Genomic DNA, 17,314 nt, shown 5'->3' with positions numbered 1-17,314 from the left:
GAGAGTGGTGAGTGCGACGAATGGGCTGCTGACGACTGTCGTGGAGGCGGATCCAATAGGGTCTTTTAAGAGGCTCTTGGACAGGTACATGGAGCTCAGAAAAATAGAGGGCTCTGGGGAACCCTAGGTAATTTCGCAAGTAAGTACATGTTCGGCACAGCATTGTGGGCCGAAGGGCTTGTATTGTGCTGTAGGTTTTCTGTGTTTTTAACTGTATAACGTAACTGGAAAGAATTAGTGGTCAAAGAGCACCACAGCACAAAAAGAGGCCTTTTGACCATTCTAGTCTGTGCCAAACTATTCTGCGTAGAGTATCATTGACATGCATCTGGGCCGTAGCCTTCCATATGCCTCCCATTCATGTACTTATCAATTTTTTTTTAAACTGCTGAAATCAAACCCACATCTACCACTTCCATTGGCAACTTGTTCCACACTCTCACTACCCTTTGAGTGAATAAGATCCCTCTGGTTCCCCTTAAATATTTCATCTTTCATCCTTAACGTATATATTCCAGTTCTAGTCTAACCCAACCTCAGTAGAAAAACGTCTGCTTGCTCTAACCTATCCATATCTGTCATTATTTTGTACACCTTTATCAAATCTCCCTCATTCTTTTACTCTGTAGGGCACAATGTGCAATGCCTAAAAGAGCAGTAGGAACAGTGTCAATAGGAGCTTACAAAATGGAATTGGATAAACACTTGGGGGGGGGGGGGGAATGGGCAGGGATCCGGGGGAAAGCCAGGAAAGTGGGACTACTTGGAGAACTCTGAAGAGTCAGGGCAGTATCGTGGCCAAATGGCCTTTTTCAGTTAAGGTGGTTACTAAAGTACAGATCCAAATTTTTCTGATGTGAAAGTAATGAAAATTAGGTTATTGTTCTGATTTATGTTGCAGTATGAAAGGTGTTGTAACACTTCCTTTTTTCTTTTTAAAAGCACAAAATTCCTTCCAACCTGGCTCATCCAATTTCATCAACAACAGCTCCGTTCTGTACGGCCATCATGTTAACCAGCATCCGAAGCCAGCCAATAAGTTTTTCCAGTGCAAGTACTGTGTCCGCTATTTCCGATCCAGGAGCCTCCTCAACGAGCACACCAGGAAGATTCACGGTCAGGTTGAAGGGGCATTGTTTGGGGGCGAGCCCTCAGACATGGCTCCGCCCCCGTCACCGTCCAGCTTCAACATCCTCCTGCACGAGGGCTTTGGCAAGGTCTTTGCCTGTCGTTACTGTACCTACAAGAGTCCCCGGCGGGCCCGCATCATCAAACACCAGAAGCTGTGCCACCGGTCGGGCTTGAAGGGGCAGGAGCCTCTGGGGGATGTGCCAGTGGATGCAGTGGAGCGCAGCATCCTGGAGGCGCAGGTGAAGCCACTGACCAAGTCGAGGGGCAGCTTCTGCTGTGAGTGGTGTGGCTACCACACCTCCAGGAGGGAGCGTTGGTGCGACCACCTGATGAAGAAGCATCGCAACCTCTTGGCACAGGGGCTGGTCAAGATCATTTCCTCACTGAGGCAGCAGCAGTCTGGATCGAGCCCCAGTCAGACTCAGACAAAGTCGCAGGAGATGGAGAAGACGTCTCCGAACTCGAATTACCTTCCCTTAAAGGCAGCAGGGAGAGAAATGTCCTCGGCTCAGTACCCATCTCTGCAAGGCTCTATGGAAGGATCCCCCTCAAAGCAGGGTCCAGCAGTGGTCCCCAGGTTTGCTCCCATCAAGATCAAGTTCCCCTTCCAGAAGACGAAGGGCAAGACCACACCCGATCCAGAAGAGGCCGCCATGACCGGCAGGTCTTCCTTTGGGATGACCGAAATGAACGTGGCCAATTCAGCCTTGGAAACCAGCAGCCTGCTGAGTGACGAGCGGAGCACCTCAGACGAGGAGGAGCAGCCGGACGTGGACGAGATGGACTCGCTGGCGTCCCAGAGCTCGGAGGGCTCGGGGAAGAAGTTGCTGTCAGTCGGCAACACCAAGCTGCTGGAGACCAAGGGGATCCCCTTCCGGAAGTATATGAACCGGTTCCAGTGCCCCTTCTGCTCCTTTCTCACCATGCATCGCCGCAGCATCTCCCGCCACATCGAGAACATCCATCTATCCGGCCGCACCATTGTACACAAGTGCAACCTTTGCAGTTTCACCTGCACCACTGCCCAGAAGTTGGTGGCTCACAAGCAGTCCCACTCCTCGGAGTGGGAAACCGTGAGCTCTGCCAACAGCAGCATTGCACCCCTGAACGACAGCTTAGTGAGCATGGATGTGAATCAGAACCAGGCCGTCAATGGGGAGAAGCCCGTGTTGATGGGCGAGTCGAAGCAACAGTATCCTTATAAATGTACTATGTGCAGCTACTCCACAGTGACTCTGAAAGGACTCCGGGTGCATCAGCAACACAAGCACTCGTTCTGTGACAATGCATTGCTGGCAGCCAGTGAGGATGGGGGCGATACGCTGCAGGACACTGGATCGCAATTCGAAGCTCTTCCATCTCCAGGTATTGTGAAAACTCAGACTTCCATCCTTGGATCGACGTCGAAGAATTCCTTCCTCTTCAAGAAGGGAAAGCGGCTGGTGTCGGACAGCCCGCTTGACCTCTCCCCGGCCAAGAAGCGGACCCGGATAGACGAGATAGCAAACAACCTGCAGAGCAAGATCAGCCAGGCCAACCAGCAAGCCAATGAGGTGGAATCTGTGATTGCCATGGAGGATGCAGAGGAAGAGTGCGAGGGAGAAGAGGAGGAAGAGGAGGAGGATGACGACGAAGAAGAAGAGGACGACGTGGAATTGGATGCAGATGGAGAGATGGATGAAGAGGAAGGAAAGGTGGACCATCTAATAGACATGCAGAATTACAGCTATAGTGGCCACCAGATGTGGGTCGAAGGCACTGATGGGATACATAAAGAGGATGGCTATGGGCCAGTAGACCAAGACTATCCTGTTAGTAACAGTGCTGAGATTGAATTAACCCTTTCGGATGATGAGGACTTCTACAGCACCTCAAACACAGTGGGACACTGTGATGGCGCATCCCGTAAGCAGGGTGGGGGTGCAGCTTATAAAAAGAGCAACTCAGAGAACCGGGACACCTTCCAGGAAAGCTCGGAGGCTGGTGAAGATTCAGGGAAGACTTACTACTGCAAACACTGCAACTTCAGTAACAAAGTAGCCCGCAGTGTTAGCACTCACTACCAGCGAATGCATCCCTACATTAAGTACAGCTTCAGGTACATAGAGGATCCAACGGATCACAGTGCAGTCTACAGATGCCTTGAGTGCTTTGTGGAATATGCAGAGTTTGAGGACCTGAGGCAGCATTATGCTCAGTTTCATCCTGAGGCCCAGAACATTCTGAATTTCCACCAAGCCAACTTGATTTACAGGTGCCGCTTCTGCTCGTACACCAGCCCCAATGTCCGCAGTCTCATGCCTCACTACCAAAGGATGCATCCCACCGTGAAGATCAACAACTCCATGATCTTCTCCAGCTATGTGGTCCAGCAAACCAGTGACACCAACGCTGAGTCCCAAACCCTCCGAGAGATCCTCAACTCGGGTGTGAAGAACATCGGGGCCTCCTCCTCCGCCTCGAACCACGCGGCTTCCTCCAGCCCTATCAACGCAAACTCGCCCAAGGGCATGAGCCCTCAGCAGGGCGAGTCCTCGATGATCAGTGCTGTGGTGTACAACTGCGACGTCTGCTCCTTTTCGAGCCCCAACATGCATTCAGTGCTGGTCCACTACCAGCGGAAGCACCCAGAGGAGAAGGCATCCTATTTCAGGATTCAGAAGACCATGCGTGTCGTGTCTGTCCAGAATCCGGCCCTCAATGCTCACAAGGCCACCGAGGCAAGCTCTGTGATTCCAGCCAACAATACCCCGATGACTCCTCAGCCAGCTGAATTTGAACAGCTGTACTACTGCAAGCACTGTGTTTACAGTAACCGCTCCGTTGTTGGAGTGCTCGTCCACTATCAGAAAAGGCACCCCGAGGTTAAGGTGACGGCCAAGTATATCAAGCAGGCGCCCCCGACTCCCGCTCTGAAGAAAACTATGGAGGAGCTGCAGATCACACCCGCCAGGCCCATCATGAGCCAGCCCCTGAGCCAGGTCAGCAAGAAAACCTTTGAGGTGGGTGGCCAGCAGCGGGTGAACGACAAGGGCGAGGGCGAGATGATGTTCTTCTGCCAGCATTGCAACTACGGCAACCGGACAGTCAAGGGGGTGGTCATCCACTACCGGAAGAAGCACCGTGATATCAAAGCCACGGCGGAGCTGGTGCGGCAGCACACGGCGGCCGTAAGGAGTCAGCGGGAGAGGGCCACCAACAACCAGGGCAGCTCCGGCACCCTGCTGCCTGGTGCCCAGCAGGAGACCGAGGCCGAGCAGCTGCGCTTCTTCAAGTGCCGCCACTGCTCCTACACTGCGCACTACCTCTATGCCGTGCGGAAGCACTTGAAGAAGCAGCACCCGAGCGTGAAGGCCACCGTCACCACCATCCTACGCTGGGCGTACCAGGATGGAGTGGTGACCGCTGGCTACCACTGCGAGTGGTGTATATATTCCCATCAAGAGCCCAGTGGGTTACTAATACACTACCAGAAAAGGCACCCTGAGCACCCTGTAGACTACACCTACATCTCCAGTAAGTTGTGGGCAGGGCCCGACCCTTCTGCCAACCCTTCACAGATCGCCCTGATCGACCTCAAACACTACAAGTGCAGAGACTGCGAGTTCGAGGCTGCCTCTATCTGGGACATTACAAACCACTATCAGGCCTTGCACCCCTGGGCGGTCAGTGGTGATGAGTCGGTGCTGCTGGACATCATTCTGGGGAAGGACACCTTGGAGCAGAACAACCCAACGGCTCATGACTATGCCGCCCTTGATTGCCTCAATGCTCCCGAGTCTGGATCACTGGAGGATGAGTTGCCTGCCAAGGACACCATCCCTTCCTTGCTAAAGGACGTCCCTGCCAATTCGAGTTCCAGTGGGTCGCAGTACCAGTGTAAGGTTTGCAAATCAGAGTACAACAACCTGCATGGGCTCCTGACCCACTATGGGAAGAAGCACCCAGGTGTGAAAGTCAAGGCGGCTGAGTTTGCGCTGGAGAAGGACGAGAAGCCCAGCACGCTGTACAAGTGCAGGCACTGTCCGTACGTAAACACCCGCATTCACGGTGTCCTGACCCACTACCAGAAACGACACCCTTCCATAAAAGTCACTGCCGATGACTTCATGAATGAGGCCGAGAAGCTCCCAGATGGCCAGAGCAATGATTTGGAGGAAATGACCAAAGTCCCGAAGCAGGGTTTTGGTGCTTACAGGTGCAAGCTATGTCCTTACGCACACGGCTCTCTGGAGAAGTTGAAAGTGCACTACGAGAAGTACCACCGGCAGCCGGCTATCGATATGTTCACCGAGTCTGCCGCCGAAGTAATGGAATCCAAGGAGCCAAATACCTCCGAGGATTATAAAGATGATGCCAAATCCATCACTGAGATAAAATCAAGCTCCCCTTCTCTAACACCCCACTCCTTTTTAAGTGGTTGTTCAGAGCTCAGTACCTTATTTAAATGCCAACTCTGCAAGTACTTCTGCTCCTCCAGAAAGGGTATTGCCAGACACTACCGGAATAAACACAACAATGTCCGAGCCCAACCAGAGGGCAAAAACAACATCTTCCGCTGTGCCTTGTGTGCATACACTCACCCGCTCCGCAAAGGGCTGGCAGCTCACTACCAAAAGCGCCACGACATTGATTCCTATTACACCCACTGCCTGGCCGCTTCCAAAACCATGATTAACAAGAAGCCAGAGAAGCTCATTCTGCCCATCGAGACCAAACCCGAGTCACCTCCCCTGAGCGAAGAGCTCCGGAGAGCGGTGGAAAAGAAGAAATGTTCGCTGTGCTCATTCCAGACATACACAAAGAAGGGTCTTGTGTCTCATTACATGAAGCGGCACCCAGGGGTCTACCCCAGGAAGCAATACGTGAGCAAATATAATGGATACTTCACTGTTGTATATTCTGATGATAAGGCAGGCGAGATTAAGAACGAAGCCAGTGCTGTAGAGGTAGCTGCAGTGACTGAAGGGAAACCCAAGGGATGTCTCCCCTTCAAGTGTGTAAAGTGCTTCCAGCTCTCCTTCAGCACAGCAGAGCTGCTTTCTGTGCATTATCTCGACCACCACAGCCGGGATTTGAAGCTGGATTTCACGTTGCTACCCGGGAGTACCCGGTCTCACAGTCCCACCTATGAGTGCAACCATTGCAATGAAAAGATCCTCAGCACGCTGGAGCTCAGCGCCCACCTCACCCGTCACAACGAGCACTTCAGCAGGCGGGCAAGACTGCACAAAGAAAAGATGGGGCCTGAGGGGGAAGCTCAGCTCAAGCATGAGGCTCCGCCTCAGGAGTCGTGGCCGGAGGGTGAGCCACAACCCGAAGGCGAGGAGGCTCAGCCGGTGGGAGAGCAGAAACCTGAGGAGGAAGCTCAACCAGACGGAGAGCCACACCCGGAGGCGAAGACACCTGAGGGTGAGGAAGGGAACCTGAAGGAGGAGAACCTTAATGAAGAAAATCTGAGAGAGGAGAACCAGAACAAGGAAGAGACTCTGAAAGAAGAGAGACCAGAATCTACAGAATCGGAAGACAGCAATAAAAAACAGGTACGTAAGATATGGATCTATCACCTGCTCTGTCCAGTGCTGAATAGCAAAGGTACCCTTTGTATGAATGGATTCGGATGTCTGTTTCATTTCATATTAAAAAGAAGCAGAGCGCACTGAGGAAGTTCAGGAGGAGACCCACAGAGCCTCCTCCAGTCTGATATCCCTCCCCAAATGTCCTGGCCCATCCTCAGCCCTGCTTTCCTTGCAGATGTGTGTGTGTGTGTCCCTAGATTAAGAAAAATCTGTTGGTATTTGTCGTGAATGCCCTCAATGTCTGAGCATTTGGGGTAGGGAACTGCACTGGTTCCAAAACTTGTGATCCATTTGCAGTGTAAGAGGCAGGTTCCCTGTTCTGAGACACTCTACTTCTGTTCTTTGCAACCCGTGGATCTTATGCCCCTTCAAGCCTGTTAAGTATTTAAATACATTTCATTAAAATAATCTCTAATTTTTCCCATTAAAGGCTTACACATATAGCCTTTGTCTTCCTCACATGACAATCATTTTGTCCCAGGCACCAGTCAGCAGACATTTTGTTGCACCCCTGTAAGCAAGCACATCTTCCATTAGGGATAGGACGACCTACTGCCATTATGAACTGTCATTGTTTTACACAGCGACAACGATACAGCAACTTGTGTATTCTGTTCCCTTTGTAATAAAGGACAACATACGTTTGCTTTCTGATAAATTGCATCTGCTACTTATGATTTGTTCAGGATAAATGAAACTTCCAATAGCAATAGCCCCCAGTCTCTTGGCTTTTTAAAAATACTCTACTCTCCCTTTTTTTGCCTAATAAGGTGACTTAACCATACCCTTAGCTTCTTTCTCAACTGCTGAAAAGATCCATCCATTGAAGCATTCATTATACATTTCCTCGCTGCTTACTTTCTATCTTCCTTTGTATTGTCAGCAGACTTGGTGTATGTTACGCTCTGTCTCTTCATCTCAACGTAATAATGCAGATTGCAAATGGTTGAGAGCCGTGCACTAATCCTTGCACTTTGCTATCTACCTGACTGCCAACCTAAAGTGACTGTTCATTCCCTCTCCTTATTCTGAGTCATAAAATCATAGATTTGCACTGCATGAAAAAAGGCCATTTGCCCACCCTTGACTCCAGTTACCCACCCTTTCCATAGCTCACTAATAACTTAGCGCTTCAAGTGTTCATCTGAATGCTTTGGAATGCTGTCAGTGACCCAGATTCAATCATTTTCTCTGGAAGTACATTTCAGGCACTTGCCACTCTCTGAGTGAAGGCTGTCTTCCTTGGGTCCTCTCTGAATCTAATCCCCTCCAACTTAAAACTGTGCCCTCATATTTTATCTGTCAGGTTTCCTGCCGTTTCCCCTACCTAAGCCCCTTACAGTCCCCTCCTAATCTCCCCTGCCCTAGGGAGAAAACACTAGCTTCTCCAGTGTCGCCTCATACCTGAACAGCTCCTGAGTGTGTTTGTTCCCTGTTTTTGTTCTGTGTCCTGTTAACCAATTGATAATCCATGCTTTCCCTCACACCCTTGCATACCTGACCTGAATGTGAAGGTAGAACCTGCTTTCTAGATCTGAGGTGCCTGTTCAGGTCTCAGATCTTGCACCAGTTATGAAGTAATGCGGAATGTGAGGGTCAACTTCCCTACGTAAGACTGGGGCATCCCAGAGAAACTATTCTGCTGCTGGAAGCCCCACTTCCCCATCCACTCCTGCATCTGGCAATAGGTATTCAACTCAACATGTGTATTCCATCAGAATAATTGACCTTTAACTGTTGCCTTTGGTACCTGCTTTTCAAAGGTTTAGCCCATTATATGACCCCACCCAGATGAACCCTAATATTCTATAGTAAACTCTGGTATTTAATACTTTTCAAAATTCTGATTTAACTATGTTGAAAGTTCCCCTATCTACTTTGCTAGTTGAAACCTTTTGAAGTCCCTAGCATTTATTAAACTGATAATTGGCCTCATGTACCAAGACACAGTAGAAAAACTTTGTTTTTCACTCTATCCCTATAGATCTTTTCAGAACGTAAGTGCATTGAGGTTGTACAAAGGGAAGAACAATAAAATAATGCAGAATATAGTGTTACAAGGAATGAGCAACAAGATGCAGGAGCCGTGACAAAGTTGACTGAGAAATCAAACGTGATTTCTGATTCACAAATCATATGTTGACTCCAGCCAGTCAAAATATTGGGGCAGTCCTTCTACCCCAGTGCCAGCACTAATTCTGGAAGTTGCCTGTGTTACCCTGTGGATGATCTGGATTCCAGCATTGCTGTGGGTGTACATTGGCACTGGTGTCTTCTGCCTTGGCACCTATCTAAGCTGCTAGAGGCCCCAACAGTGCTCTAGTGGGGTTTTTCATTTCTGAAGGTTGGAAAGCGTACTTGCCAAGCTTGTGATGGATGAAGCTGATTCAAGTATAGTAGAGTGTTCATTTGAACAAATAGTGAAATCAGCTGAAGGGAGAGAATTGTTGTTTTATTACATTATTGATTTGAGTTAACTTTGAGTGTGAATATGTTTCATGGAACATTTAAAATGTAAAATGTTAGTGTTTTTAAACTATATTGCTTCTAATGTGTCCTAGGCGCTATTGAACACTTTAATGCCAGATAATTTCACAAATACTTAGTAGGCCTGACCTCATAACTGGGACAGTCCAGGGTCAGGGCTTCATCAGCTATCAAAGCTGTTCTGTGAGGCCAGCAAGCTGCCTCTTCTGAGATGTTTGGTGTCTTCCTGCTCGACTCCCAGAAGACTGGGCCAGACACCACACTAAAACAGTGAACATACCACATCAGCAAGGGGCCAATGATTCTGTGGCAATAAATGATCTGATCCATAGTTGTTACATGAACTCCTTTCTTTCCCTGAATGAGTATCTTTACACGATGGGAATCCAGGAAAATGCAACCTAAGGCATCCAAAGTCACTGCAGTCTCCTCTTTTAAACCCTCAAGATGACTGTTGTTGAGTTCAGGGAATTTGTTTTTTTTTTAAATTCTCAATAATTTCTATTTCTTTGTCAGTGCTTGATTCCTTAACTTCACTATGTTTAGAAACATTGTCAGATGTGAAGTTGCATTGAAAACACTTTCATGTAATGACTTTCCTTCTGTAAGCAACCCACTTTTGAAGTTCATTTTTGCATACCTATCAAAGTGTTTACAATAGTTTCTCTTTCCCAGTTTGTTGTTGGTTTTGATTTCTCTTTAATCATTTCTTGTTCATCCTTTGGATTCTAAAACTTAATTATCCTTCTGTCATCTTCCTTGAATCCTAACTTTTATAGATATCCATAGTTGAACTACGTGTATTTTGTAAATCCTTGAGGAAATGGTCCCTTTTTAAATGCTAAATTATTCCACTAAATATTTGTCATTGCTTATCTATCATTGGTATTTAGAATTTTTCTGTATCTTCCTCATTTACATCGATCAACTTGTCCGACGTGCAAGAACTTGTATTTCAATTTGGTAACACCACTTTTAACCTCAAATAGTTCAAAATGATTCCTTTTAATAGCAGTGAATGTATCGTATACAGCCTGAAATTCTTGCTCTTTGCAAACACCACAGAACAGGGAAAAAACAGAGTGAATGACCCCAACCCCCCTCGCTGAAGCAGCAGCAAAAATAAAACTCATGAAATTCCATGATCATCGTTCATGAAAATCCATTGATCAGATCTACCAACTGATCAATTCAATCTCACCGCAGAACTCTAATATGAAACTTTGGCTGTTCAATAAACTTATCTCGTAAGTTGTCTTCAATGCACTCCGTGAATACATCGTGATGCTATCTATCATTAATTTGGCTAGTGTATTTGAAGACTTAACTTCTCATGACTACCACATTACCTTATTGCTTTTCCCCCCCTCCCAACTTCCTGACCTTCACATTGTCCAGCATCGTAACAGCCCATCAGGATCATGAATCACTCCCCCATGATCTCGTTACATGGGTCAATTGAAACTGATCTATCTAGATTTTACCCAAACATCTTTTCCTGTCCGATCTTTCTCCTGTTTGGACTTAAGAACTTTTTAAAAGCTATTATTAATGCTTTTTGAGATAGTGATTTAGATGCATATCATATTTTTTACTGAGTTAAGTATTGTATGTAATTAGTTTTGCTACAACAAGTGTATGGGACATTGGAAAAAAAGTTGAATTTCCCCATGGGGATGAATAAAGTATCTATCTATCTATCTATCTATCTATCATTGCTGACACTTCCCAGCCTTCTTTTGCAAAAGTCAGATAAATGGTCTTTACAGTTTAATACTTTGAATAAATGCAAATATCATGCAATGGAATATGAGAAAGGATAGTTCAACCTGTAAGTGTGTGTACATGTGAGAGATAGAAACCAGCTTCTGCTTTGCGTTTATTTACTCTGGCTTTGAATCCTCAAGATCACTTTGAGATAACTAGGATACATGTTTGAATTCAAATGTGTTTTCTCCAACAGCCCTGGTCATAAATTCATTAGAGTAATAGAGCAGTACAGTGTGTTTACAGACCCCTTGGCCCAAAGGAGTCAATTTATCTATGGTGCCAGCCCATCCAGCCAGTCCTAATTTCTTGTGTTTGGCCCACATCGCTCTTAAGCCTGAGCCTGCCTCCACGTGTTCTTAAAATGGTACCATTGTAACAGCCTCAACCACTTCCTCTTGCAGCTCGTTCCATATATTCACCACCTTCTTTGTGGAACAATATGCCCCTCTGGTCCCTTTTGAATTCTTTCCCCTCACCTTGAACCTATGCCCCTTAGTTTTAGATTCCACTCCCCTGGAGAAAAGATTTATTGCATCCACCTATTCCTTATGATTTCTATAAGGTTGCCTCTTGTTCTCCGATGTTCCAAAGAATAAAGATACAGCCTGGCCAATCTTTTCCTACAACCCAGGCCATCCAATCCTGGCAACAATCTCATAAATTTTTTTAATGCAATCTCTCCATGTATTTCTTGTAACAGGGTGACCACATCTGAACTCAGTACTCCAAGTGTAACTTTGCCAGTGACTTATATAACTGCAACGTAATGTCTCAACTCCTATTCTCAATACCTTGATGAATGCTAGCATGCTAAACCCCTCATTCACTAGCCCGTCTGCCTCTGATGCTGCTTGCAATGAACTAGATATTTGTGCCTCTAGCTCACCCTAGTCCAATGCACTCCACTGCCCTGAGTCCAGTGCTGTTGTGTTAAAAATGTGGATTGCATCTTCCATTGTCCCTCAGTCTTGGGTACACGAGTCTAGGCTGACACTACACTGCAGTGGTCAGTGGGTGCCTTCTTGTGACTTGGACCTCAGGTGGACAGAAAAGATCCCATGGCAATATCAAAGAGAAGGGCGTTCACCCCTAGTGTTGTGTGCACAAAAGTCTCCCACAAGCAGCATTAGGCAAATAACCAGATTAGTTTGTTTACATCACTGCGGGTACATTAATCCAGTCATTTGCCTAGTGCTGTGTGTGGGAGCGTGCTCTGCAGAAAGTGTTTTGCCCTGCTTCTGTGTCAGTGACCATTTCAAAAGCACTTTGTTGGTTGGTAAATGCTAAGGGATGTGCTAAAAGAATAAAGAAGCTCCAGAAACTGTCTATATGTTTTTCATATACACAGATTGTCTATCCGTAAGATAGAACAGAATTAGGCCACTCAGCCCATTAGGCCTGCCCTGCCATTCCATCATGGCTGATTTAATATCCCTCTCAAGCCCATTTTCATGCCTTCTCACTGTAACCTCTGATGCTCTGACTAACCAGGAGCCTATCAACTTCTGCTTTAAGTATACTCAATGACTTTGCTCCCACAGCCGTACGTGGCAGTAAATTGCACCACCCTCTGGCTAAAAAAATTCCTCCTCATCCCACTTCTAAATGGACGTCCCTCTATTCCCTATCAGCATCCACTCTGTCTAGGCCTTTCAGTGAGATTCCCCCTCATTCTTCTAAATCTAGTGAGTACAGGCCCAGGGTCGTCAAATGCTCTTCATACTGTATGTAAACTCATTCACTCCAGGAATTATTCTGGTGAACCCTCCCTGGACGCTCTCTAATGCCAGCACATCTTTTCTTAGATAAGGGACCTAAACTTCCTCATAATAGTCTCAAGTACAGCCTGACTAGTGTTTTAAAAAGCCTCAAGCATCACATCCTTGCTCTTGTATTCTAGTCCTCTTGAAATGTATGCTAACATTGCATATGCTTGCCTTATCGCTGGCTCATCCTGCAAGTTGACCTTTATGGAATCATGTACAAGGACTACCAAATCCCTTTGCACCTCCTGATTTTTGAATTTTCTTCCCACTTAGAAAACAGTCTACACCTTTATTCCTTCTACCATAGTTCATGAATGATACACTTCCTTACACTGTATTCCACCTACCACTTTTTTGTCAGTTCCCTTAATGTAAGTCCTTCTGCAAACTCACTGCTTCCTCAACACTACCTGCCCTTCCACTTATCTTTGTATCGTTTGTAAACTGGTCCATAAAGCCATCAGTTCCATCATCCAAATCATTGACATATAACATGAAAAGAAGTGGTCCCAACAGAGACAGCTGCGGACTACCACTAGTCACCAGAATAGCCACCTTTATTTTGACTCCTTGCCTCCTGCCAGTCAGCCAATCTTCTATCCATGTTAGTATCTTTCCTGTAATGCCATGGGCTCTTGTTTAGCAGCTTTGTGTGGCACCTTGTTAAAGGCCTTCTGAAAATCCAATTAAATAACATTTACTTACTCTCCTTTATATATCCTACCTGTTATTTCCTCAAAGAATTCCAATTGATTTGGCAAGAAATCATGCTGACTTTGAACAACAACACACACAAAATGCTGGTAGAACACAGCAGGCTAGGCAGCATCTATAGGGAGAAGCGATGTCGACGTTTCGGGCTGAGACACTTTGTCATCTACACTAGATGACGAAGGGTCTCGGCCTGAAACGTCGACATCGCTTCTCCCTATAGATGCTGCCTAGCCTGCTGTGTTCTACCAGCATTTTGTGTGTGTTGTTGTTTGAATTTCCAGCATCTGCAGATTTCCTCGTGTATGCTGGCTTTGGCCTGCTTTATCATGTGCGTCCAAGTACCCTGAAACCTCATCCTCAATAATGGATTCCAACATCTTCTCAAACACTGGAGTCAGGCCTACTGGTCTATAATTTCCCTCTTTAAAGAGTGCAAAGACATTTGCAATTTTCTGGTCCTCCAGAACCATTCCAGAATCTAGTGATTCTTGAAAGACCATTACTAGTGCCTCCACAATCTCTTCAGCTACCTCTTTCAGGACCCTGGGACGTAGTCCATCTGGTCCAGATGACTTATCTACAATATTTTCCAATCCTTCAGCTTCCCAAGCAGCTTTTCATTGATAATAGTGATGACACTTGCTTCTGCCCTCTGACAGTTTCACATTTCTGGCATACTGCTAGTTTCATCCACAGTGAAGACTGAAGTAAAATACTTATTAAATTTGTCCACTATTTCTTTCTCCTTCATTACTATCTCAGATTCATTTTCCAGTGGTCCAATGTCCATTCTTCTTTATATATCTGCAAAATCATTTGGTATCCTTTCGGACATTAGCAGCTAACTGACCTTGATATTTCATCTTTTCTCTCCTTTAATTTTTATCAGTTGTCTTCTGTAGGTTTTTAAAATCTTCTCAATCATCTAACTTCCCACTAATTTTTTGCAAAATTATATGCCCTCTTCTGCTTTTATGCTGTCTTTGACTTCCCCTGTCAGGCACAGTTGCTTCATCCTCCCTACTTCTGCATCGTTAAGATGCATCTATCCTGCGCCTTCGGCATTGCCACCAAAAACTCATGCTATTGCTGTTCTGTCATCCCTTTCCAGTCAACTTTGGTCAGCTCCTCTCTTGTGCTTCTGTAATTCCCTTTACTCCACTATAATACTGACACATCTGACTTTAGCTTCTTCTCAAAAGGCAGGGTAAATTTTGTCTTATTACGATCATGTCTACAAAAGGTTCCTTTACCTTAAACTTCCTAATCAAATCTGTTTCATTATGCAGCACCTAATCCAGAATTATCTTTCTTCTAGAGTGCTCAACCACAAGCTGCTTTTTAAAAAAAAGTCATCTCATAGGCATTTTACTAATTCCCTCTCTTGGGATCCAGCACCAACCAGACTTTCCCAATCCAACTGCATGTTGAAATCCCCTGTGACTATCATAATATTGCCCTACCTTTTCTATTTCCTGTTAAAATTTATCCCTGCCTCGATTTGTGTTGAACCAAATTCTTGAACTTTATACCTCTGTGCCTCCATACCCCAATTTGTTCTTGTTGTGACTCCCACCCTCTCTTCCCAGTTCATTCAGTTTGTGATGAGGTGCACCTTCCTATGAAAAGGGACGTCCTCTGCCCCTCCCCCCTTGCCTTTGTTATTCACCTCTTGATTTAGTTACTTTCTTGATCACCTCACATGAGCTTGTCAAAGAATGAGCTATTGTTGTATGCCCTGATGAAGTCGCCCACATGATAGTTTCTCCTTCCACCATTATAAATTCCTTTGTTGTTACTCTGAATGGACAGAAATCTTCTAATCCATATCCTCTATCCTTCACGCTAGAACCTTATCTTGCTTCCAACATTTAAGTCTTTCCCTCTGCTCATCTCTTTGGATATTGCTGTTCAGAGCACCTTTTTGTGGAAAGTACTTTACTTTCAATTTGCTGTCTCATTTGTTGCCATAAATTAGCGACGGAGCAGTCTTTAAGAATGCTTCCCCAATCCAGTTGCTGCATTCAGTCTCCAGGCTGCGCTGACACTCTGGCTATTGGAGAGAGAGAGAGAGAGATCCTGCCTCTTGTTGAATCTGATGCCACTTTTGGTTTGCAGAAGCTATGTTCTCTCCTGGTTTCACATGGGGTTTAGTCTGTCTTTGCACCTGATTTGGCTTGAAATATCTTCAGCCAGATTTACTTCCGCTGCTCTCACTCTGTCTGTGCGCGTGCTTTAGTAACACTTCCTGAGCGTAGCTTTCCTGAGAAAAGACTTCAGTTGCCATCTCCTTTGGGCTCTCAGCAGCTGGAGTTCTGGGCCTTTTGCCAGAGCTGTCATTCAGAAGCAAGCCACCCTCTATCTCTTTATATTTTGCAGTTGCTCTCTTTCCTTGGTGAAGACCTCAGTGATTTTTTTTACTGAATTTCTCCTCACTCCTCACTCATGACTACAGTAACCTTCTCTGTATCTCTTCAAGTTTTTATTAGTGAGGGTAAACATTGGTGTCGCTGGTTGCTTCACAAAATCAGAAGAAGCCCAGGTTCAATGCTGATCTAGAGCCTAGTTTGTGTGGAATTCCCACGTTATCCCTGCGACCAAGTGGATTTCCCCTGGGTGCTTCAGCTTCCTCCACATCTCAGAAACATGAGTTGGTAGATTAATTAGCCGCTGTAAATTGTCTCAAGTATGTAAGTGAGTGGCAGAATCTGGGGAAGGAATTGATGAGCGTAAGGAATGGGATTAGAGTCTCAGAGTAGCTAGTGCATAGAAACATACCCTCCTTTTCAGCTCATCCATGCTCACCAAGATGCTTGTCTAAGCTTGCCCCACTTAACTGCATTTGACAAATTATGTAGCGGTTAGTGTGAATGGGTGGTTTGATGTTTGCCTTGGGCTTGGTGGGCTAGCAGGCCTGTTTCCATGTTGCTTCTCTCTATGACTATTATTTCCTTGCCCCATTGTATGATAGATTATTTCCTAAAACACATATTGGCTCTGATGTTAAAGCATTGCCTGGTTGTTCTGGGCTAATCCCTATGTAAATTGCTTCTCGTAGAACTGTTAAACTATTCATTCATAGGTTCTGAGTATCACTGGTCAGGTCAGCATTTATCGTCCATCCCTATTTGCTCTTATAAGCTCTAGTATGCTGCATCGTTTCCCCGGGTAGTTTTTGGGTCGGCTATTTTGCTGAGAGTTTAGAGTCAGAGCTGTTCTTGTCCCCTCGTTACTGACTGAAAGTGGACCAGGCAGCATCTGTGGAGGGAAATGGACAATGGATGTTTTGGGTCAAGAACCTTCATTTGGACTGAAAAATTGAGGAAGAGATGGCCAGTATGAAAAGGTGAAGAGCAAGTGATTACATGTTCCACCTTCTCTCCTATGAGATTCCAATATCTGTAGCTATACTGCCTCCACCTATAACTTTCCAACTTCTGTCCTCCTCCTGCCTTTCACCTCCTCATTTAGATCCACCGATCACGTACTAGCTCTTACTCCACCCCATTCCTGACCTCAATCCTGACCTTTTTTATACTGGCTGTCTCCTTTCTATCTTCCAATGGAGGGTCTTGAATCAGAACACCAACTGTACATTTCCCTCCTCAGCTGCTGCCTGACATTTTGAGTTCATCCAGCAACTGCACTTTTGGGGGTTTCCACTGAAATATTAAGACAATGGATGGAACAGATTCAAAAATAACCTGCTGAAGGTAATGATTTTTTTAAAAATTGAATGACGGCTATTTACAGGCCCATGGAAAAGAGCTGGGGGGCCAAACTCATTGGAAATTCTGTCAAAGAGCTACAACAGTAATGCTGGGCTGAAGAAGGATGAACAGCTGAAAGGAAGCATTGTCTGTGTTT

The 17,314-nt window shown here is 45.9% G+C and overlaps 1 protein-coding gene across 6 annotated transcripts in view; it reads left to right on the top strand.

The window, feature by feature from the left end:
• Positions 1-17,314, top strand: part of znf462 (zinc finger protein 462) — a 120,434-nt gene that overhangs the window by 69,843 nt on the left and 33,277 nt on the right. For all 6 annotated transcript variants that reach the window (XM_073048448.1, XM_073048454.1, XM_073048453.1 and 3 more), the window contains one exon: positions 943-6,674. In XM_073048448.1, the coding sequence (XP_072904549.1) occupies positions 943-6,674 (5,732 nt within the window). The remainder of the gene's footprint in view (positions 1-942; positions 6,675-17,314) is intronic.

Source organism: Hemitrygon akajei, chromosome 6 (assembly GCF_048418815.1).
Source record: "Hemitrygon akajei chromosome 6, sHemAka1.3, whole genome shotgun sequence".
In the NCBI taxonomy this organism is placed as follows: Eukaryota; Metazoa; Chordata; class Chondrichthyes; order Myliobatiformes; family Dasyatidae; genus Hemitrygon; species Hemitrygon akajei.
Note: the sequence above shows the minus strand (reverse complement) of the source record. Positions and strands in the feature narration are given on the sequence as shown.